Here is a 24,676-nt window from a genome sequence, read left to right on the forward strand (position 1 = left end):
AGGTGTGTCACCTCGTCCAGCTGCAGCATTGGTTCAGGCTGAGGCTGAGGTCCTCCCCTTATGTAGCTCATGAGAAACTCCCTGACTCGACTCAGATCTGACGCCCAGGACTCCTGAAACAAGCCGAGAAAAGAAAAGGTGAGGTCGGAGCAGGAATCTTTTTTTTTTTTTTTAGTGTTGCGCTGACGGGAGCTGTACCTTCTGGTCCATCTGTAGAAACTTCTGGAAGTCGTAAAGGGAGATCTGACAAAGCTCCGGTCGGTCCACGTTTCTGGGAATACGAAAACTTGAGCATGTTAAATCGCAGAGGAGTGAAAGCTGAACAAAAATACATTTTAGCCTTTAGAGAAAAGAGCAGACTTTTTCCTTTGGGCGAGCCAAATCTAAATGGGCCACTTTTTAGATAATCCCTCTTAAAATCAGGAAAATGTTTCTCGTGCACCAAGTAAAAAAAAAAAAAAAAAAAGAAACTCTTTAGTGTCATTAAAACAGCAAAAACACATGGAAAATATTTTCTGAAATACAAAAAAGGTTTAATAAAGATTGACTTGACAAGCAGGCAGGGAACAATGGGGCATGAAGGAAGAGGAGGAGACGAAGGTGAAGGTGGAGGGACTCACCGCAGGGGAAAGGAAAGCTCCAGCTGCTCAATAATCTGAGGTAGTGGAGGGGAGGACCCAGGTGATGGACAGGTGGGACGGGGTCAGGTGAAGCATAAACAGCAAAGGACAAAGTGAGTGAGGTGTCTTGCGAGCGCAGAGGTGGGGACTATCAAGGCACTGGTGTAAAGCTCACTTAAGAGGGATCATGAATGTTTTATTCCACTTTACATCACAATTATGTTTTGGACAATCTGTGCCCTTTAGTACTTTTTCATGCAACCTTTTTCTAAAACGGTTTCTCAATAAACCACTTGCAAGGCTTTTCATTGCTAAAATGTTATTATTATTATTAAAGCAAAACTGAATCTAAACTAGTCTGAGACTTTATGCTGGTGAAGATTCTCAGTCATCCAGGTCATGGTCATTCCAAAAAAAAAAAAAAAAAAAGAAGTAAAAAAACAAAGCAACTGGACTTGTTTTCCGTAGTTGAAGACGTATTGAGAAAGGTTCCTGGAGAGGAAGCAAAACGTCTTCAACTACGGAAAACAAGTCCAGTTGTTTTGTTTTTTACTTTTATTTGGAATAGTGTGAGACTTACACTCTTCTGAGCGTCAAACATTAGCGTCCTGTAGAGCTGTGCAAAGTTGGGGTACATCAGTTCGCTCTTTGCCTCTACCTCCTGGAGAAACACAGAGAACAGGACTTATTGTCACACAAATTGGTGCTGGGGTCAAATTAAAGGACATTGATATGTAAAAAAAAAAAAAATTTTTTTTTATATATATCATAAAGCATCTGGCCTGTAGTTTGTCTTTGAGAAAGCGCATGTTGGGGACTCTGCAGTTGATCTGAGGCAGAAGAGCTTTGACATCTTTCAACGTGATGCTGCAGAGGAAACGGTGGGAGAAAAGCATCAGTGAAAGCATGACACCATCATTAATTAATACGCCAAACTGGGAAGACTATTTAAAAAAAAAAACAGTTCAAAGAAAACTAACTAAATTTTCTGATTACCTTGTACAGTAACTTTTTGTAGTAAGTACACAAACCGGTTGCTTTTGGTCTGACTTTATATGTTCCTTATAATGTTGTAAAGGACTTCCGACCCAATTGGTGCTTCGGTTTATCGAGGTTCATGGACTTTTGTTCTGCACTGCTCACACAGCATCTGCTGATGACCCAGATGGAGCCAAGCTTCAGCTATAGCCTCACACTTTACACCAGAATCATTTCATATGCAGAGGAGTTCATTGGGCGACTCTGTGACTGCAAGGTACCCCAACTATGACCCCTCCACCACATGGCTAGGCGGCTGATATGAGGCGTTTTTGGTTATAAGCTCTGCGTCTTTTTGTCCCAACATGGTGGAGTCCATTGGGACCAAACATCTCTTCTTCGTTCTTATCTTTGTCTATTCACAAAGTTTGACATTTAAGGTGCTGCCTGTAGGTTGTAAAGTCTGAACATTGCACAGTCTGGCTTTGGAAGGAATTTGTTGGGAGGTTCCCTCTTGGGAAGATTGGAAGATCTCTTGAATGATTTTCACTGGTCAATAATGTCCAAGGTAAGCCTTTTTAACTAATGAGAACTCGTTGGACCAGATGCCTCTAACTTCAGTCCTTGGGGACTACAACCTTGTAACTTTTAGAGGCATCCATGTATCACCACAGTTAAAATAAAGCGAAGGCTCATTTCTGGGCCTCTGCCGAACCAAATGGAAATTGATGGCATGGTAACGATATAATTTAAACATTTAATTCAGGTGTGTTGTAACACAGCTGCGTCTAAAAGCTGGAGAATTGTGCTTCTCAATCAACTAAAGACTGAGACTCTGGTCTAGAGGAAGCTTGTTCTGGTTTTCTTCCCTGTGTTGCGAAATATATAGGAAAACAAATCCACTGCAAAAATAGAACTATCCATCCATCCATCCATTTTCCAACCCGCTTAAACCCCCATGGGGTTGCGGGGGTTGATGGTGCCTATCTCCAGCATTCACTGGGCGAGAGGCGGGGTACAAATAGAACTAAAAACAAGTAACATTTTCTTGAAATGAATGTATTTGCCCTTGATTTGAGCAAGTAAATAAGACTATTTGCCAATGGAATAAGATTTTAGCACTTAAAATAGGAACAATTCATCTCCATCATCTTATTTCAAGTGCAGGATATCTAATTATCTTACTTTAAGGGTAAAAATACTCATTCCATTGGCAAATAATCTTATTTACCTGCTCAAATCAAGGGTAAATACATTCATTTCAAGAAAATTGTACTTATTTTTAGTTCTCTTTCTGCAGTGTCTGACTGATGGAGGCACATATGCTTCAGTAAGCCACACGTTTTATTTAATGGAAGCGCAGCACATGGATAATCATTTGGTGATTAACTAAACACGTGGAAACCGCCCTCCCAGAAAGAGGAAGGAAGTTCAAAAAACAGGTGGAGAGAAAGAATTCAGCTCAGTCCTCTGAAGCCGAGAGGATCTTCCAAGGTCATTGACCTGGATCTCTGCACACTTTGAGTCAGGCTGCCTCCCATCGCTCTGTCTGGCTACTGTTTCTATTTTCACAGGGGACAGGAAGTTGCCCTCTCCCAGTCCCTTACATCACTTCCTGGTTCTTATCAAGCGGTGACAGGCTGTTTGTCCTGGAGAGGCTTACACCAAAACAGAAGCCTGAAAGTCCAAACATGTTCTCTGGTGACATCCGAATCTGGTTTGACCTTCACGTCCAAACCGCTGCAAAGCTGCGGCCAAGCAGCGTTCATCACAGGCTGCAGTTAAATGCTGAGATTGGGTGTTGACATGTTTGCAGCGAGCCACTCACCTGCCCTCACGGTTCCTGTCCATGACTTCAAACTGTTTCCTCAGCCACCTGCAGAGAAAGAGGAAGAGGATTTTAAAACGACGGAAACGTGGAAAATGAAAATTGAGCTAGAAGATTTTACAGGAAACTGAAAACAAAAACACCTTGAAAAGGAACTAAATATCATTGTATTAATCAGCTATACGCAATATAAACTAAGCCGCCACTACAGGCGCCGTGTCCAACTCCTTTATTGGCCATTGTGTTGAACAGGTAACTAGTCTAAAGGACTAATTTTCTGCAAAAATCAAAAGCTATATCTTTTTTCTTTTTTTTCTTTTTCACGATGATATCTACAAATTAAAATACACATACATTTTTGACAAAGCTTCTAGTTAGAGTGGCTTAGGTTATCCTGAGCTGTCTCTATAGTTGTGCTGCTATAGGTTTAGGCTGCTGGAAAGTCTATCAGAAACACTTATTCAATTTCTCTCACACTGCTGAGTTCTCCTACTGTTCTCCAATTTGCATTATTTGTTGTTATTTCAACTGTTACACTACCGACCTGTTCTCGGCCTCCCCTGGTTCTTTTATCTGATAATGTGATGTTTCTATTGTAGACTTCTTTACTAATAGAAAGACTCTTCAACGCATAACTATATTTTACCATATTTAATCTAAAAGACAGAGGGATGTTTACAGATTCAGTACTGGGTTCTCATAACAACACAACGCAACCGGTACCTGATCAGATCATCCGCTATTATCATATAACATAGAAAGGATTCCTGGATCAATTTGTGCTTTCGTGCTTTTTTGTGTCTGTGCTCTGTCTTCTCTGAGCCTCAGTCTTTGAAGGCAGATGAACTTTCGCACTGAGCCTGGTTCTGGTTCTGCTGGAGGTTTTCCTCCCTGATAAAGGAGAGTTTTCCTCTCCACTGTCGCTTCATGTATGTATCAGTATGAGGGATTGCTGCAAAGCCATCAACAATGCGCTCTGTCATGAGGAGTGAATGCTGCTTGTCAAGACTTGATGCTATCTGCTGGGTTCCCTTAATAAGGAACCTTTTTGACCAATCTGTATGATTTGATTGAATTTGACTTTGTAAAGTGCCTTGAGATGACATGGGTTGTGAATTTGTGCAATATATAAAAAAAAATTTAAAAAAATTGAATGAAAGTATGAAATACAGTCATAACGTACAACAGCCTGCCTGACAAAATAAAATATATATTTTATATACATAAATATATATATTAAAAAATCTCTAAGTATTCAGCATGTTAATGTCATCAATGATGAAAGTGAACTGAACAGAAATGGTTTTTATTCTAGTCATGAGTGCAACTAAAAAAAAGTAGTCTGTTTTTAAACCGGAAACTCTTGCAACATGTAAAGTGTATGCTTAAATGTATGGTATATTTTTTTCATTAAAATGTTTTATTTTGATAATTTGAGCACGTTTGATTCTCAAAACAGCGAGAAATAAAACCGACGTGGTCATTGCCATTATAAGAATGCACAATAACACACAGGCAAAATGCATGAATCAGAGGGACGCCGTGTGTCACATGGTAGAGTGCATTCAGCAGCTAAAGAAAACATTTAGTGACTTTGTCTTTTCTGCTGGCTCATTGGTTGCCCCCAAGCATTGTCATGCGTTGCTCAACACGCCTCAAGAAACCCCACAGAGCTGTTGGTGGTGTAATGGTGTGAGGGATATTTTCTTGGCACACCCAGAGTACCTTAAGTCCCTACTTCCAGCAGTATAACGCGCCATGTCACGAAGCTCAAATCATCTCAAACTGGTTCCTTAAGCATGACAAAGAGAGCACTGTACTCTGACAGCCTCCATTGAACAGAGCACCTGTGAAATGTGGTGGAACAGGAGATTCTCTTCATGCATGAAGATCACAAATCTGCAGCAAGTATGTGACGCCATTAGTTAGGTCATCATGTAAAATGTTGATAGAGATCCAACCTTGGTACATGTACTGTATAACAATACATGTATAACAAGGTATTTATCCTTAGCCTCAAAGCTACGACGTTGACACTTTAAAATGTGTATGCATTAAGTTACGCACATGCAAATCAGTACATGTGGTGACAAGTTTGGAAATTTCCGTCGCACTCTTCGTCTGTCAGGGAGTCAAAAGCATGTGCGGTAGTTAAGATCTGGTGGAAAGCGAGTTCTTCCGGGCTTGCTTAGGGCTTTGAACGTGTAAATATACAGTTTCAGTTCGTAAGTGCAGGGCGGCTTTTGTTCTGCTGGGGGAAAAATGTTCCTCTGGGTGAGACCAGGCAGCTCTATCTATAGGGAGATGACTCATTCACATTTTATTCTGTATGAATAAAATTCACTTTGATACTTGAAACTAAATAAGAGAGGCTTAGAAAATGCTAAATTAGCCTATAAAGTGAATAAATGCAAACTAAAGTTGAAATCAACTTTAAGACAGGTTCTGACAATCTGAATAATAATCCAACGGACAAGATCCAAATCAGCTGATGCACCCTTCCTAAAAAAACAACAACAGTTTACACGACTTGAGCAACACAGACAATATCTGCCTTTTCATTTCCTCCCAATGTTCCCACCAAACTGTTTGTCTCCACAACCCAGTGGCGTTTTCCTGCTTTCACCCCTGAAGCCAAAAAAAAAAAAAAACCCTTCGGACATTCACCGGCAATAAATATTTTTATCTCAAAATAAATATTTGTCTTGTCCTTTGAGTCCACGTCCAGGTTGCCTCCTCTCTGCTGCTGCCAGACGTTATTTAATGGCATCTAGGGCAGCGAGCAGCGATAAGTGCTTTAATGACTTCAGAAACATGTTATTTTATCGCACTGTAAAACCGCCCAGTCTTTCGGCTCTTGACTGGTAGATTTATTTAGCTCAATAATACCAGCAACCTCCACGTTTTTTGGTCCTTCTGGCAAATATGAGTAAAAAGCCAAAAAAATAATAGATCTTTTATAGGATTTCTAACAGATTCTTCTTAAACATTTAAGAAGAATCATTTAATAAACAATATTAGTGTACTTTAAAGATTTTTTTAATAAGAGATCATCTGTACCACAACTATTAGCACCAGTGCTGTTAATACTTTGTACAACCCCCTTTGGCAGTAACTCAGGACTCTTCTGAGAGCTTTTCACAATGTGGAAATATACAAAGAGAGCTCTTTGACCATTCCTCTTTGCATAAATCTCTCTAAACCAAGCGTCCTCTGTCCTCTCTTATCTTGTCTCTTCTTTTGCTCATCCAATAGGATTTCTATGGATTTAGGTCTAGAAACTTAGATGGCCTAAGAACCCATATCTGTGTTAATTTGGCCATGAACTGCTAAAAGCTCCAATGATTACTCATTTTCCGTTTTCTGACAGTGACCACCAGATACTTATTATGTAAGGTAATTTGGAAGAGAAACAGACTTGCGGCATCACAGATGCTCTACTATACTTAGCAGTTGGCATGAGGAGCATTTCCACACGTGTGTTCTCAGTTTCGCTCCAGACCTATATGAAGTATTTGCTGACTAAAAGCTCAATTAATGTTCACAATGAACGTTTTAATGTGTAGATTAATGTTTATTCAAAAACTAATAGACTTAAAAACAGCTTCTATCTGAAAGCTGTGAAGGCAATCATCCCCTGCTGAGAATCAAACAAACCACCAGGCCAGGTTTACAAACATGCTACTGGTCCCAAAGGATCTTTATCCCATAAAGAATTATTTACACTGTCTCTCATTTGCACATGTTTAGCTTGTCGGGATTTTTTTTTTTTTGTTTGTTTGTTTGTTTTTTTGGACATGCATGAAAATTGCACCTTTTTTCTAATTTGAACATTTCAATTTTTTACTAATGGCTATTTGCACACTTTTGTGTCTGTCTGTTACATTCATGCAATTGCAGAGTATTTTATATTGTTCTGTAAATTGACTGCCATCTGTCTTTTTTGACTTGAACATTTAGATTTTATTAGATGCCAGAACTATTTGCACAGCTTTTAGCTTCTCAGAAAATGTTGTTTTGTGCATTCAACTTGAACATTTTGTTTTTGTATCTGAACATCCCTCATTATCTACTAACAATTGCACAGTATTGTCCCGCTTCTGATAAGTCTTTCTCTTCCGCTGTACAGCTCAACTTTATTTTTTTGAGATCGCATTTCTGAAGGTCTTCCCTATGAATATTCATTCTTCATTTGTTTTCTATGATTGCCTCTGATTTGTGTCTGTGTCTTATATGTACAATTTGCGCCAGTGTCTCATCAGAATTTTCATTATGGTTGCATAATGACAACAAAGACCCCTAATTCTTGATTCTCAAAATAGTTTTTCCCAAGATCAAGAGTCTGAAAAAGAATGCACTCACAATATTTAGACTGTCATAAAAAGAAATCTGATAAAAACAGTTTGATTTGGGTCACTTGTGTCTGTAGCGTGAACAAAGCCTTAGCTGTATTGGCCCTGGTTCATGGTTCCAGTTAAAGCCCCAGTAGAAGTTAAACTCCACAAGAGTGTTTTTGACGGTTGGATAGAAAAGTTTTTTGCTTTTCTTCGCAGCATGCTTTGCATAGTGATAGTGTTCAATTGACACGTTTTAGGAGTTGGATCTCAGTACAGAGAGGAACGTTGGATGAAAACGGTGATGATTTATTAAATAACAAGCACAAACTTCCAGAATGGCACAAGGAAAACAGAACTAGAAGCACAGGCAGATCAGCAGCAGGCATGGAAACGGATAGTAATGGAGGGGGAAAAACAAGCAGTCTCGTGAGAGGATCCAGAGGGGAACAATGGCCAGCAGAGATCTTCAATGCTGAGGAAAGTGAGTCGAGTGACATTGGAAGCTGGTGTGATAATCAGAGAATAATGAGGAGCAGCTGAGGCAGAAGGTAAGGAGGGCGGCTGAGGGAAATAGACTAATCAAGACTGAGAAGCTGAACTAAGATGGAAACGTCTCAACAAAGGGGAAACGATTAACACTGAGAGAATAAAAATCCAACAGCACAAAAGAACAGAACACAAGAATAAACTAAGAATAAACTAATCTAACATGGTAAGACTTGAAATGGCATAAATGAAGACAGAAACGCCTTCAATAAAGCAATACCTGTAGAAAGATTCTACTGCAATAAAATATTAATTTATTCAAGGCTTTTAACATATCCAGGCTAGATATAGATACACAAACACCTCCGCTGCAGACTGCGGACATGTTTCACAGCAGGAACCCTGCTCACAAAAAAGTACGATGTCTTCGAAGGAATGAGTTCCTTTAAAGAAATACATTTTTTCTGGCTTTTTACCCATCTTTACCATGGGTGCCAATAAGTGTAGAGGGTGCTGTAAATGTAATTTATATTAAGTTTTTGTTGTTAAGAAGAGTAGCGCTCATAAACAGGACTGTAAAATATATTGCTAATTTATTGTTATTTCAGTATGACTATGCAGTTTGGACATCGCACAGAATCACCTAGACTGCAATAAATCTTAGAGAGTTATTCAAGCACCGTGGATTCTGGCTCTATATGCCTGGAATGCTGTATATTTGAGACACTTTAAGGTTGTTTAAGGCAGAAGAAAACGTTCTGGAAGGTAAAAATGTGTTAAGATGGTCAAATTGTTAACAAGCAAAATAGAAAAGCACTGCCAGAAGCAGCTGTTGCATTATCAATTGTGTTATTATTTCCAGTAGCTGGACAGATAACTCATTATCTAGGGTCAAATATGTTTGTGATAAAGCCAAAGCAGAAAGACACTTTTTGATTGTGTGTTTATCGCATTTCACATGTTTTCTTCATTTTCTGCAGTCTTAGTTATAACCATCATACAGATCACGGTTTGTTGATTTCTTCACCTTAAATTTCATTAAACAAACTCAGAACTATCTTACAGTCATATCTGCAATAAGAAATCCTCCCCTGTCTACCATCTAAATCCAGTCTTAAACAGGTCATCTGTTTATGCAAATGCTGCTTTTTAAACGTAAATCTGATTTAAAGGTTAGGTGGTGTGAAATGTAGTTAATTTTACAGTATCACAAAGACTTTTCTTTAAGTAAAGAGCGTTGAATGATGAAGTCTTTAATGTCAATAATTACTGGTCTTAAAGTAAAAAACGAAGAAAAAATTGCAACGCCTTAAATACAAACGGTGCAAATGTTCCTATGTAGTTTTCACAGAAATTGGCAGTCCATTTTCCAGAATGGAGTCGTTTAAATACCTGTCTATCTGCTGTGGTGCCGACGCTCTCTGGGTATCCACCATTAGCCAGTTCAGACCTGTGATCCACATGTTCACCTCCTCCTCATTGTAGGCTGTCATCACACAAAAAAAGAAGAAAGAAAAATTCAGTGTCCATTTGCTGAGCAGTGTTTTGTTTTTTTTTTTCTGGAGAAAACAGTATCAATAACATATGACGGAGTATTAGGGCCACACATGAAGAGAAAAAATATTTTTGCCATGACAAGATTAAACTCGACATGTCGACTTTAATCTCGTCATGGCAAAAATATTTTTTCTCTTCATGTGTGGCCCTAATACTCCGTCGTAATAACAAGCTAAATAACTAAACACCTTTTGCACATTGGGATATTCACTGATGTTGAAAATAAACTAGCTTGTATAAAGCCATATGGCGCCTCACAGGTAATCTTCAACATATCTCAATTCTCATTATTTAGTTGCCCATACTGGAATCCTTCATCAAGATAGTGCGTATTACACCCCAAAAACCTCTATATTTCCAGCTTTTTCAATACAGTTTTGCTGAGGTTAACAATCTTTGTTATTTTGTCAACCTGTGTTTTATTTTTGGTATAGTTTATCATTAGTTGAAACCTTATGTGTTAAACCCTTTAGTGACAGAAAGTTGAAAAAAACAAACACTCTCTATAAAGTTGCTGTTATATTTGATAATCTCCTAGTCAGCATGTAATTATTTTTATTGTTTTTTTTAAAGATTAAATCAAGACAACATTTCCCTTAAAATTGCGGAAATATAACATGAACCCAAAGTGAACAACTTTTAATTCTGACATGACTGTAAGGTGGAAAAGTTAACACCCGCTGTTGGCTACTACACCTGGCAATATATATATATATATATATATATACATATATATATATATATATATATATATATATATATATATATATATATATATATATATATATATATATATATATGCCAATGCATGTTTAGAAATAAATCTAAAAAAAGACTAAATGAAAAAAGGGAAGTTTTATGGCCTCTAACCTATTAAAATTCACACTGACCTGCCAGGCTGAGTGTCCGCAGGCGAAACTCGAGGCCATACAGCACAATGAAGCAGTGGGCCGCGTCCAATTTACGAGCCTCCTCTGGGTAACGCTCGAAGTCACGTGAGCCTTTCCCCAACCGCAGCTCCCGGATCTCCCGTATGTCAACTGGGGGAGGAAGAGGAGCAGGAGGAGAGAGGAAGGATAGTGTTGCATGAACACAAATATGCTTAACCATTAATCACACTTTGGCACGTTGTTCATTTCCGTGCCAAACACACAGAAATCTGCGGCTGGAGAGCTGCATAAATGGTCACTGTGTGAGCAGGAGACCAGAAACGGATACACAAACATCTCAGCCGTGGGCTGCTGGAAGGGTAAAATATCTGCAGACATCTTTGACTGCGAGAATGCTGTTAATGCCAATGAAAAATATGAAGTCTTCAATGGAAAGAGTTAGTTTAAAAAAATGTATTATTCTGGTCAAGTTGACCTAGTGATGTTCAGTGGGAGATTTTTTTTCTTAATAATATTAATAACCTTTATATTACCTTTTTAAATAATAACTAAGTTGCAGCAAAATAAAACAAATGTAGCTGGTGAATATAACCAGCCTGGATGACCCAATATTCAGCTTTTAAACTCTGGGAAGACAGAGCGTGTAAATTTGCACGTCTCTGAAAAATAAACTGCTTAATAAATCACTAACCCTGGACTGTGTCATTCACATCATCCTTGGTGTAATATTTGATCAGGACAAGTCCTTTAAATCCCATAATAAACAGGTTTCTACAGTATTCTTGTTTTAGCTGTGCAACATTAGCAAAATTAGCACTATCCTGTCCAAAAGTGGAGCAGAAAAAGTAGTCCCTGTATTTTCATCCAGATTTACCTTTTTTGGCTCCCTGGTAAATCCAGATTATTAAGAAATCACCTTCTTACATGTAAAGCTCCTAATAATAAAGCTCCCTAATACTGTATATGAGTGATTTTATTGTTTCATATATTGCCCACCAAACACCTTGGTCTTTGACATCAAGTTTGCTTGAAATTTAAGTCTCAAGCAAGCGTTTCAAAAAAATCAAATGACCTGTCTGTAGATTTTTTTTAATGAATGATTGTTTTTTTTACCCAATACTTTTTGATTCACAAAACAGAACAAATTTTAAAATGCTAAAACCATTGAATTAGCAACCCTCTTGCACAGGAGAACTCAGCTTTGGGCAGACCCAAGGAAATCCGGCTTTGAAGTTGTATTTCCATCAAATACAAAACCAGTGTATTACTGCCACAAAGAAAGCAAAATGGGATTATTATGTCTCACAAAAGAAAATGGGTAAATAACCCAAATAATTTTTGACAAACTGTCAAGACTGCTCAGAGTTTCCAACTTCATCACCCATAAACCCCAATGTGGAATCAGATTAGTCAGCGATGCTTGTTTAAAAAGACATTTAATTATCTCTGGATGCCTATTTGATGCAGTCAGTTGGAGTCAGCCTCTCACTTCCTCTAAGAATTATCCCCTCAACAAAAATACCTTCTCAATATTAAAACGGTTACAGAAGTTTCTATGGCACTGAATCTTACAAATCTACATGACCTGAAAAACCTTTCTCCTTACTTTTTGTTTAGCAGCAGATATTAGAGACGAACCAGTTTCTCATCTCTCATCGCAAAGCAATGCCGTTGCAGATAAGCATTTGCTTTCGTTCTCCCCTTACTGAAAGGTGGAGATCCTATTGTGTTAGACAATTATCATCCCGTTTCAAAAGTTGGTGTTTTAGCCAAGGTTTATGGAAAACTGGTTAATGATCAGCTTAAAGAATATGTGTGTGGAGCCAACATCTGGTCATGTCATTAGTCTGGTGTCAGGAAACAGCACAGTACAGTTACACCCACCATAAAAGTTAGACATAATTGAAGCCTTTGATGCCAATAACTACTGTGCTGCCCTTTTCATTGCCTAAGGCATTTGACTCTGTTGAGTCTCATATGTTGGTTTATCAGATAACGTATCCTGGTTTTCTAATTGTCTGTAAAATCATAGGCAATGTGTGCCACACAGCAGCCTGTCATCAGAATGCTTAAACGTCACAAAAAATGTGCCACAAGGATCTAATTCAGGTCCAACTCTGTTTTCAATTAATGTGAACAGCGTCGGTGAAAATGTTACTACTGCTTATATATATTTTTATGGCAATGGAATGGTGTTTTACTACTATGCAAAAACTGTTACTGCTATGCTTAGGTCTTGGCAGTGTGTATTTGACTTACTTCATCCGAGACTCGTGCTGATAAGACGAAGGTCATGCTGTTTGCTAACAAAAAGAAAGTTCAACTACCTTTCCCTAAAAACAATGACAGGTACACCAATAGAGTTGCTGAGACTTACAAGTAGGCTACCTTGGCATAGGAACTGACAATAAGCTTTCATTCAAGTCACACACTGAACATGAAAAGAAGTGGAAGATTCAGTTAGGTTGTTTCTTCAGAAATAGATCCTGCTCATCTTTTAGTAAAAGGAAGCATCTTGTCTTAATGGCCTTTCTACCTCTCCTGCATTATTGTTATGTTGTTTATATGGCCAAACCTGACATCTCATTTGCATTTCTTGCTTTCCCTTAACAACTTACAACCCTCTAAAGCAGTATCTGAAACTATCCAGGTGGATCCCTCTGGGACAATTTAAAATTATTTTAACAAAAACAGAAATCTTGCTCTTGTCTTTAGATCATGTTTATTAGCTTATTTAGTCTCTGTCGTAACTTTTTTGTTTTATGAAAAGAAGTCTCTCTTGTAAATACGATTTTAGATCTTAGTAAAACAATTTGGTTAAATAAAGGTTGGCTAAATACATAGTTTGGTTGCTATTTTAAATACATTTTAATGACAAAACCTGCCTTAAACATAGTCTCACATGTACAGTACATGGGCAAGCACAGCCTAGCGCTGACATCCAGATGATTCTGGGTGACCTAAAAGGATGGACTCGTTCTGTTTTTGTATAATTCTGCATTTGTAAGTTTTAATAACTTCCATCCTGAAGTGGCACACAGACAGATGGTCCGTAATTGTGGTAGTCTTAAACACAAACCTTGGGTTTAATGCTTTATATCAGCAGTTTAGGTTTACTTTAGCCAAATATAGATTTCTGTGTCTACTAAAGTAATTTTCATAACATATCTTATATCAGGAAGAGTACAGACTTTTTCCACTAAAATGTCCTGTATTGTAATCACAGTTAAAAATGGAATTTCCCTCAAAAGGTTTTATTAATCAGTTAAAACCTTATAATGTGTTCATTGTTAAAGCGGTAAAATCTGGCAGTGTATATATAGACAGTCAGTTGAGCCGACTCTGAAGGGTTAAGGTCCGGCGAGCAACCGCAGAATGTGATGTAAACTCTGGACTCGACTTTCACACTTGCAGCAGTCGACACACCCACAAAGAAAACCTCCAGCTTATTGACATAGCAGATGTCCAGTGAAAACACACATAAACACACTCTCATAGACACTCAGCACATTCACACCCGGCTGAACGGCTTTTTTTAAAAAAAAAAAACTTTGGAAACAATTTTCCAAGGGGAACCTCTAAATGAAACCGGCAACAACTTAATATCTTTTCACTACTAAAAAAAAAAACAGCCCTTTTGGACTTAGTTGTTCTTAACAGAAATTACAGTGGACAATAGGTGAGAGTGGTTTGCCTTCAGGAGGTTGTAAATAATCCTGAATCAAAAAAGGCAGGAGTAGACCAGGTTTCGATCTGAATGGTCTGCATGTGTGGACGGCAGGGAGGTCTGGCATGAGATTAAGCGAGACGACCGTCTTCCTCACATGGTGGTTAGATTTTAGTTGATGATTTTAATAAATCATTCTTTGATCTTTCATCCAAGTTTTACAAAGCAGAAATATATATAGTTTAATCTCTAAACATTTTTTTAGAAAAAGACTTATCATTCACAGATGAATGTCGTCATGCATTGTTCAAACTATTTTTTGGGGCATAGTGGTAGTTTCGCAATATTTCAGCTGTTGACACAAAAAGTGATCCTTTCCCATCAATCCTGGCTCTTAGCGACCCCGAGACACATTTCTCTCATACAATTTGACATATTATTCCAATCTACAAAAATCTAAAGGCTTATACCGCTTTTTTTTACTTCTTCTGTCTTCCCTTACTGTCTAGTCTAATAAATAACCATCTGTCTTGTGATAGGCAACAAATACAGGTTTTATTACTCCACATATAGACATAAAACGGGCAACTGAGCAAAGTAGAATAGTGTAAACTACAAAGGGAAGAGACACAACACAACAGCAAACCACGTTAAGAGATTTGGACATTATAAGAAAGGAGGTAAGCCCTGGCTTTGTTATTCTTGATTTTTTTTTTAGGTGTGCTCTGGTAATATTTGTCTTATGGCTTCAAAAGGCAATTTTTAAAATGCTTTAACTTAAAAAAAAATGCTACTCCAGCTATTGCTTGGTTTACTATCCAGCATCCCAACCTCCACGTCTTTGATCAGGGAATTGTTGAAGGGTGATGCAGGGCTGTCTTGGCTGCAGATTATTCATTGCTAGTCAAGATGCAACTATACCAGTGTAGGGTTCCTTTGATAACTTCTGAGAATACTCATTGTCCTTACTTGTTTGTGGGTCGGTCGAGCCGAATTAGACTAAGCACTCAGAAAACATGAACATTTATGGCGAGCAGGGTTTGCGCTTGTTTCTTACCTGCTCTTCCACTCCCCAGGGGGGATTGCGTGAAAAAAATCTCAGAAATCTACTCTGATCTTTTTCTTTTTTTTTTAACTGAGGCCTTCCTCTTCTTCTCATAAACCTGTACGCGGTTTGCTTCTTGCGACTTTCAGCCATGTTCAAAATATATGGTGAGAGCAACGGAGCTACAATGAATGCGGTACCGCGCGCGAGCTATTTTTAGAAACACAACGTCACGATGACGTCACATCACGTGGTACGCAGTGGGGCAAACTCGTTGTTTACAGTGTTGTTTCGCTGTAAGAGACGTGCGTTAGCCTAGGTTTTACTCGGTAAACGACTGCTTTTTCCAAGTCTAAGATGTCTCCTAACCATGGTTTTTAAACATTGTTGCTATGGAACGTGCAACAGCGACTCGAGTTACGCTGATCGGCCGCATATGAAGGATGTTTTCTTCAAGACTGCCAAGGAGAAATGTGTGCTTTGGTACACCGGGCGGTCGGCCTACACAACAGTTCAACCCGGAAAAAGTTACCAAATTCAAGTACATATGTAGCAAGCATTTTGTCGGACCGAAGAACATCCTGACCCAATTCCAGCGACATCAAGTCAAGGTAAGAGTATTTTGGTGGCCGACATCTTAATAAAGTAGCGCCTGCTACCATGACAGCATATAGGCTATCATGGTAGCAGGCGCTAACATGATAGCCTGCTACCAGGATAGCTTACTCAAAAACATTTCAAATGAGACAAACATTAAACATATACCCATTCCTGGACGGTGATTGCAAACAACAACAAAAAAAAAAAAAAAAACGGCCGACGCCGCCATGATCGCCGCGCAGGAAAAAAAAAACAAAGCTTACCGTTCATCAACTCGGCCAGTTTTCCAGTCTTTTTAAACCCTCGAACCTCAAGCCATCGTTTGAGCTGAAGGTTGGTGTGTTCTTCGACAGTGCGACCAGTAATCCGTGTGCCTGGGACATCGTCTTGGGAAAGTTTAACGGCTGTAAAGTCGGTCATATCTGTTATCCGTGCGTTCTCTCCTGTATGCGTTCTCTCCTGTATGCCCTACCTAAGCGGCAAAAGGGGCGTTGCTCTTGAGACGGTGACGTCACGTGCGCGGTACCGCATTGCTAACACCTAGGCTAACTGCTAAGCTAACCGGATACATAAACATTAGAAGTGCGCGTGCGCAGCCAGCAAGCAGAAACTAACAAGGAACTGGCGTAAGACGAGCGTGTCAGAATGATTGACATGTGGGACAACAAATAGATAAGGTGATTTCAATGGAACTTGAGGGACAGAGGGGGTTGAGAGCAGGACCAAAACTCTTAGAGTTTTTACAGGCCTGCAGCTCCCACAAAGTTTGATTCTTTTAACCTCCTTTTTTCTGAACACATAATGTATTGACTAGTTTCAGGATGGAAGGTCAATTTTACCCAGTATAACAAAAAGTGTTACCAACTATAGCTTTAAGTGGACTATATTAGTATTGTTGAAAAATTACTTAATGTGGCTAACTTAATGCCAGCCGATAACAAATAAGTAGCTGGCAAAAGTCGCACTGTAAACACTTTGCTGTACAGTTTAAAGTGCACAAAACAGCAGTCTAACAACATGCCGGAACTTGTGTTTCGTTTTCCAGAAGCTCAGGAAGCAAAAACTGCCTTCACATGTTTAGAGCTTCAAACACACAACACCTTTATTGTGTCTCACGGAACAAAAAGAAAGATCATATTCTCTCAAACTGATCTCAGGTGTCAAGTAAAGCTTTAGATCAGAAAGGATTTCCACCTAAAGCAAAAAAAAAAAAAAAAAGCACAAACAAGCATACTGCTACATTTTTCTCCCATTCCCTTTATAGTTTCCTGCCATTGAGCTTGGGCGTTGGACATTGAGAAAAACAGGCACTCGGTTCATCAAAAGGCACACTTTGGTCTTACACACAACTTCGGCACTCTTACAGAAACACACGACAACCTTTAATCCTGGCCCTTGCTGTAAACACGGCTGTGATAACTACACATTACTGCTCGAGCATTCGGTTGGCATCAGCTTTAATGAGCAGGAAGGGTCAGAGCTTGAGAACCACACCGATGACTCAGACATGAGGTTCTATGTTAATATGTTTGATTATCAGAGCAGCTTGACAGGCAGCTGTCTCTCCTTTCTTAGTTAGGTCTCAGCGCTGGACTGAATTATAGCTCATGAAAACAGCTGCAGATACGGTTGAAGTGAAATTACCAGCTGCTCATAAATGCAGAGTATTTCCAGTGAAATAAACGGCTTGTGGTACAGTTGGTCACATCAATCCCTGCCAGATGGCAACCCCAGTTTAGATCAAGTCCAAGAAATGTGACCCTTCAAAATCCAAGCCTTAAAAAAATACCTAGTAATCACAGTGATGGACTTACATTTAAAACCCAATTCATGGCTAATTCTTTAAAATTACCCTGTCAGTGGTTTGTCTTTATTTTCGATGATGTCAAGTCTGTAACCCAATCTGTCTATCCACCATTTCTCACTCCATTGCACTCTGTCAATAACAAGACACCAAGCCACTTCATGTTTTCTCTCTTAGGCATAGACTGAACCCCCAACCTATAGGAAGCAATGCACCAGTTTCCAGTAGAAAACCGTGGTCTCAGACTTAGAGAGAATCCCTGAGACGGGGACCCTAGTGGAGCCTAGGATTCACTGGGAACATGCTCGACTCCCATGATTGTGGACACAACTCTTGCATTGGATAAGACCAGATAGCACTCAAAAGCAAACCCATTACCTCATAATCCAAAAGAACCCCCCCAAAAATACCTCAGTGAACAAGCAAACTCCCAGAACCTCTTCAAGAATTTCACAAATGTAAAGATCTGCTCCACTGGTCTACATCCAGATCAAAAGCCAAACTCCATCACTAAAAGCATTTGAGCAAAGAACATCCCAGTCTATGTATAGTTTGGGAAGGGAACTGGTCACCTGGACACGTTATTGTCAGGTACATCCATAGCAAAGGTCACAGAGGTAGTTAATATGTTCCCTGGGTTATCGGGCTATCTAGTATCAGGTGGTCTTCTGCAGGTCTTGTGTCCACAAAATGAAAAGACCAATCATACGGTCGCTTCGGCGGTTCCTTCAAATTTAAAGCTTTTAACCGCATGCGAAGGGATTCCTCATTCTTCGGCAGGGGGTGAAGATCGTAAGGCACCTCACATCCACAGCTCTCTTACGTTAAAATACTCCTGACCCACATAAACTTATCTATTATACCAGTAATTATGACGTCTAACTACACAAACGATCCCGCTCTTCCTCAAAGCCATAATGATGAGTTACTTGGTCTGAAATCTTGGTGTGTTAGCCGCTATACTGAAGTTTTCGTTAGCTAGCCCATGACAGGGAGTGGCTGACCGAATTTCTCAAACAAAAAAAAGTCTACTCACTTTGTCCGTATTTCCGTTGAAAAAAAGTTGAATAAGAACCCATAATTCATGATCATGAGTGTGATCATGAATGATCTTCTTTCAAATTGGCAAGGAAAAGTATTTTTTAGATATCTTTTTATCTAGACAGCATGTTTACAAATAGATGATATACTGTATGTGTGACTAATTTGAACAGACCTAAATAATCAGAAGTGGAAATAAACACTGCAGCCATCAAATCCGTTTATAGGCACAGTAGCCATATTGGACTTTGCACGGTTGTTGGGAAAGCTACAAATTACCATGTCGAAAATCCAGTCACAGGGAAATTGCAGTTGCCTTTTCTGATGTACAACTTGGACATTTTGGCTTCCAAGAACAAATGGAACCACACCAAAACAGCAATCTCTATAAAACTTGAGCTACTCATCAAAGAAATAGTAAGTGTTGCACTTTTACATCTCAAAACTCTCAAGCTACTAAAATACACTTATGTCTGATCGAAAACTGGATTTTACTGTGGTTAAATGTGCAAAATAAAGTATATAACTTTGTTTCACTGCTATTGGTTGAACATTGTTTTTATTATTCTGTACTCTAAACATTTTTTTACCTTAAACTTCATATGAACAAAGCTCTGTCTAACTTTAACTGTGCTCTGAAATACTTGTTTCATGAGTCAAACCACTTGGAGAACCAGAGGACTGGCAACACGTTTGTGTTCAATGTCTCTCCTTCCTGCAGAAGATTCAAAGCTTTTGTTTTCAGGCCTTCAATCTGAGACGGGAAGGGAGACACTCCCTGATAACCCAACACTTCCTGTACCTCAGGATTTCATACCTCCACTGCTTGGCAAATCACTCATCTCAAAGTAAAACACCAAATCCGAGTGTGTTTGTTCTTGTTTTTCGTAGCTCATTATAGTCTTTTTCCTGGTTTAGTCACTAGCTCTGCTGGGAACAGCGTTCTTTTTGGAGGCTGAAGCTAAATCCCAGTGTAATTTCTGATGTACTGATCAGAGCTGAGGTAAGAGTTATGCTGTATATGACAAACAAAGTCAATCTTAGGTTGAGGATAGCTGTACCGATGTGTGTGTGTTGGGATAAAACAAGTATCAAAGCAAACTAGAAAAAAGGAAACACAAAAAGTTGGCAGATGTGAGGAGTTAGGAGGTCAGACAGATAAATATGAATTACAGCCTTGAAACACAAAAAGAAAAGTGAAAGAAAACAGTGCGATGGAGGGACAGGGGTGGATCTGGTGGATCTGAAAATAAGCCGGGTGTTTAGGTAAATGCGTGGGGGCCGGAAATTTGGAAATTATAGCTGGGGGAAGAGAATGGAGAGATGGAAGCGGGAGGGTGCAAAGAGATAGAAGCATAGGAGATAAAGTGAAGGAGAGACCCGCTGAGTTCCTGGAATCTGCTGGAGGCTTCGTCCGGTGGGAGGTTGTTTTTAAAGGGTCGGTTTGGGGTTATGAAAGCATGTGTGTGTGTGTGTGTGTGTGTGTGTGTGTGTGTGTGTGTGTGTGTGTGTGTGTGTGTGTGTGTGTGTGTGTAAAAGTCATGGTGCATGAGAATGTGTGGATAAATAAACCTGATTAGGGGTTTAAAGCAAAAGAAAAATACTGACGATGCTACACCTGCTCATTACGCCTTAGCGTTTCAAGGAAATTAGAGGAGAAAACAGAAGTTGGGCTGGAATCTTAGGAAAACCCCAACTTCAGAATAAAAGCAGAATTTTTTTTTTTATCTTTTGATCAATGAGGTGTTAGATACAGTAGCTCTGAACAGTCCATATCCTACCTGCAGCACACGGCAGTAAAACTGACCAAAACTAGGAAAATCAGAGAGAAATTGTAGTGGGAGAGTGAAACTAACTCAGATCTGGAATCTATCAAAAGATTCACAGAATCATCATTATTGTTCATTCAGTATGTCAGTCAGTCCCTGCAGGCAAAACCCGAGGCTGAGCTTCAGACAGACAATAGAGGTTTAAAAAGCTAGTTATCAGCCCTACTTTGCTTACACAACCATGCCAAAGCAAAGAGCTTGCCTGAATTTGGACCACCGGCTCTGCACCCTTAAGCCCGACCAAATGACCTTGAAGGAAACATCACAAGTGCTGCGGTGATCAAATTTTGGGCACATAATGCTAAAGTAGAGACAGAATAGATTCAACATTCTGATTTTAAACCTGGGTTGGTTTATCAGTCAGGGCTGTCACTATATCTAAAAAAATAAATAAATCGCACAATAAATTTTAATCACAATTACTTAAAATAAGCTCGATAAGTTGTGCATGCATGCTTGTTTCCCCCCCACCCCGTGTTTCCCTCTCCTCTCTCTGTAACTGGATAACAGAAGATTACAGTGCATCTGTGTCTACTCGCCCCTCCCGTCTCATTTCCTAGGTGTAGGATGAGTTATATTTTGTGTCAGGGAGGCCCATGCTCAACGTTTAGCATGAGAGTCTTGCGAGGGAGAGCCAGAGAAACCCTACTTTGAAAAGAAAATGGAATTGGTTGTCAAAGCCGAACAGACCGCAACAGTGTGGGAGCTTTTTGGATTTAAGACAAACGACGGCGGCCAACCGCTTCATCTATCTGAGCCGTTATGTTGAGAAAATACACTTGTGTTATTAAGCCATTATCATATTAGTTGAAAACGGTGTCCAAATGACAATGTTGAGGTTTATCACAATAATTTTTAGGATGATTTATCGACAAGCAAAGTTTGTTATCGTAACAGGCCTATTTATCGCAAGCATTTACACTTAAAAACAGAACTGGTTTGAGAGAGGAAGCTGGGCCAAAGGCCTCATTACCAATCACACAGTTCAACACCTTTATACAATAAGATTACTTTGGTCCTTTTACGCCCGCTCGGACACTTTTTCCTCTTATCCCTGCTTGCTTGGATTTTCCTGCCTTTTAACTTTTTACCTCCTTTTTATCTCTTAGCCAAAACTACAGAAAGTTGAATTTATTTATTTTTTCCTCATCTGGACTGCTTTATTTTTCAGCTAATCCACACAAGATGCCTCTTTACACCCCAGAGATCCTTCCAAGGATCATGAAAGAACGCCCGACCCTGGAAAAACTCATAGTCCAAGGTGAAGCCTTGGGCAGCGCTGTCTGGATAAGAAAATCAGAAGTATTGAAACAGGATTACAGTCATCTATTAAATTTCATTGATGGCCTTAATGTCAAAGTGTTTCTCAGCGCCCCTCATATGCCCACTAATTGTGGAGATGAGATATGTTCAAAAGTTCTGATGCTAAACAAATGGCTGAAAAAAAACATGCAGACAAACAACTGTAACCTTCATAGACAACTGTAATATCTCCTCGGAGAGGAGACATTTGTTTAGCAGCAATGGTTTCTCTCTAAATAAGTAAGGTGCAAAACGCCTGATTTCAAACATTTTCTATTCTGTGAACCATGCACCATCAGCTTTGTCTAAAACAAAGCTCAGCCAATGTCAAACCGAATGATAAGCCCAGGACAGTCCGAACAAGCCAAGATAAAGATGACCAGAAAGATGACAGAAAGAGACTACATCCTAATTGCAGGAGGATTCACCCAAGATCTCAACAGGACAAAAAGAGGACTCCCCTTAAACTCCCACAGAGAACCCAAAACCTCCATCCCCACAGACACCGGTCCAGGCCGCACCCACCTCCGCTTTTTCTCCACCAAGCCCAGATTTTTTCCCTTTCTGGATTTCACAAACAACATGAAAGAGATTTTTAAGATTGGCCTGTAGTTAAAATCTTCTCCGCATAGCCATTCTGATAACCCTAGCTCTGTGACTAAACCACCATCTTCCAAAGGCTGCAGAGCCCCTGATCCTCCTCCTCTACTTCTCAAGGAACATGCTTGTGCTCAGGACCTACAGATGAGTTCTCTGTGATACACACCGGGCCCAAACTTATCAGACGTGATAGTTTCCAGCATCACCTTGGGACTTTTGTCGAAGATCACTATGAAATATCTGTGATGATATGTAGCAGAAATAAGAAAGCTAAAAAGGATAACAAACAGGAATAAACAATCATACTTAAAAGTCATAAATTGTCGGAAGCTACCTGCCACAGAGGCACACCACTAAGTCATATAAACTGACTTTATTAAAAACTAGATCTCTGACAGGAAAATCACTCTTAATCAATGACTTCATTACTGAAACTAATTTTGTTGTTGTGTTTATAACAGAAACATGGTTACATGAATTTAATGAAGCTCTTATTCTAATAGTCAACTCCTCCAAACTAACAATTTCTTAGTGAGAGCAGACAGTGAAGAAAAGGTGGAGGAGTGGCAACATTGTTTTGTGATTCACTAAAATGTAAAAAGGTGCTTCTGGGAAAACTTTACTCTTGAATATTTGGCTCTCTAAGTAAAGAGCCCAGTACGAACTATGTTTCTGAATGTTTACAGGCCTCCTAGGTCCAAATCAAACTTTTTTTTTACTTTAATGGCCTCCTATCTGTGATATGTGTTGATTACAACTGTTTAATTATTGTCGGAGATTTCAACTTTCACGTTGACAACCCTGAAGACAGAGGTGCAAAAGAGCTGTGTGACACACTTAGAAACTTTGGTTTAACTCAAAATGTTAAACAGCCGACACACAAACAGGGACATATTTTAGACTATATCAGACAGGGTTTAAACATTTCCAAAGTCAATGTCGATGCTGCCCAATCTGATCACTTTTCTGTTACCGTTGAAAGCATCATTTCCCATGACTCATTTAGCCAATGGGACATAATAAGAAACTGCATATTTAAGGACAATACCATGGAAACTTTTATCCAAGCTTACTCTTCTACTTCAGCATGTAACTCAGTAGAGGAACTAGTAGATAACTTTTGGTCTAAAGTCTCAGATATCATTGACTGCATTGCTGTAATTAAAGTGAACGGTTGCTTTTGGGAAGAAAAAATCTCAGTGGAGAAGTACTCCAGCAGTTAGAAGTGAAAAAAGGGAGTGTTGAAAAACTGAACGTAGGTGGAGAAAGACTAGACTCCAGGTTCCCTAAGACATCTAGAAAGAGAGACTTTACAGATATAACTTAAAACTGAAAAATGGAAGGCAATCTTTCTTCTCTGAGATTATCAACAAAAACATTAATAATACTCAAGCCTTATTTGCCACTGTCGACAGGTTAACAAACCCCCCTGTGACTGTGGCATCAGGACTCCACTCCAGGGCCTGCAATACATTTGCTATCTTCTTTACTGAGAAAATCCAACAGGACGGGATCCAGGATGGACCCTTTGGGAATCCCAGATGTGATTTTTGTCATCTCTGATGTAAAGTTACCTACTGACACAAAGGATCCATCTTAGGTCCCCTCCTTTTCAATATTTACATGCTCCCTCTAGCTCTGATCATAAAAAACAACATCAGGTACCATAACTATGCAGACGACACACAGCTTTACATCAACATGTCACCAGGTGACTATGAACCAGTTCAAGCACTGAGGAAATGCTTAGAAGAAATCAATGCATGGATGTGCCAAAATTTTCTTCAATTATTGAATAAAAACAAAACAGAAGAAATCATTTTTAGACCGGTAGAGGAGAGATCAAAAGTTAACACACAGCTTCAGTCACTTCAGCTAGGAACCACTGATTTCCAGGATTAAAAGACCAATGTCTCAGCAGGATCTGGAAAAAACTAATCTATGCGTTTATCTTTAGTGAAATTGATTACTGCAACGGTGTTTTCACAGGTCTGCCTAAAAAGTGGATCAGACAGCTGCAGCTGATCCAGAACGCTGCTGCCAGCGTCCTCACTAAGACCAAGAAGGTAGAGCACATCACCCCAGTTCTAAA

The 24,676-nt window shown here is 39.3% G+C and overlaps 1 protein-coding gene across 4 annotated transcripts in view; it reads right to left on the reverse strand.

Moving 5' to 3' along the window:
- The window catches only part of LOC105932869 (1-phosphatidylinositol 4,5-bisphosphate phosphodiesterase gamma-1), a 47,983-nt gene that overhangs the window by 18,513 nt on the left and 4,794 nt on the right, over positions 1 to 24,676 (reverse strand). For all 4 annotated transcript variants that reach the window (XR_002428729.2, XR_001166593.3, XM_021321324.2 and 1 more), the window contains exons 2-9: positions 10,697 to 10,846; positions 9,642 to 9,735; positions 3,427 to 3,474; positions 1,403 to 1,487; positions 1,201 to 1,281; positions 621 to 655; positions 199 to 271; positions 12 to 113 (exon numbers count right to left, since the gene is read on the reverse strand). Coding sequence is in view for 2 of the 4 variants with exons in the window: in XM_021321324.2 (XP_021176999.2) it covers positions 12 to 113; positions 199 to 271; positions 621 to 655; positions 1,201 to 1,281; positions 1,403 to 1,487; positions 3,427 to 3,474; positions 9,642 to 9,735; positions 10,697 to 10,846 (668 nt within the window). In the remaining 2 variants the exon portion in view is untranslated. The remainder of the gene's footprint in view (positions 1 to 11; positions 114 to 198; positions 272 to 620; positions 656 to 1,200; positions 1,282 to 1,402; positions 1,488 to 3,426; positions 3,475 to 9,641; positions 9,736 to 10,696; positions 10,847 to 24,676) is intronic.

This window comes from Fundulus heteroclitus, unplaced genomic scaffold (genome assembly GCF_011125445.2).
Source record: "Fundulus heteroclitus isolate FHET01 unplaced genomic scaffold, MU-UCD_Fhet_4.1 scaffold_78, whole genome shotgun sequence".
Classification (NCBI taxonomy): domain Eukaryota; kingdom Metazoa; phylum Chordata; class Actinopteri; order Cyprinodontiformes; family Fundulidae; genus Fundulus; species Fundulus heteroclitus.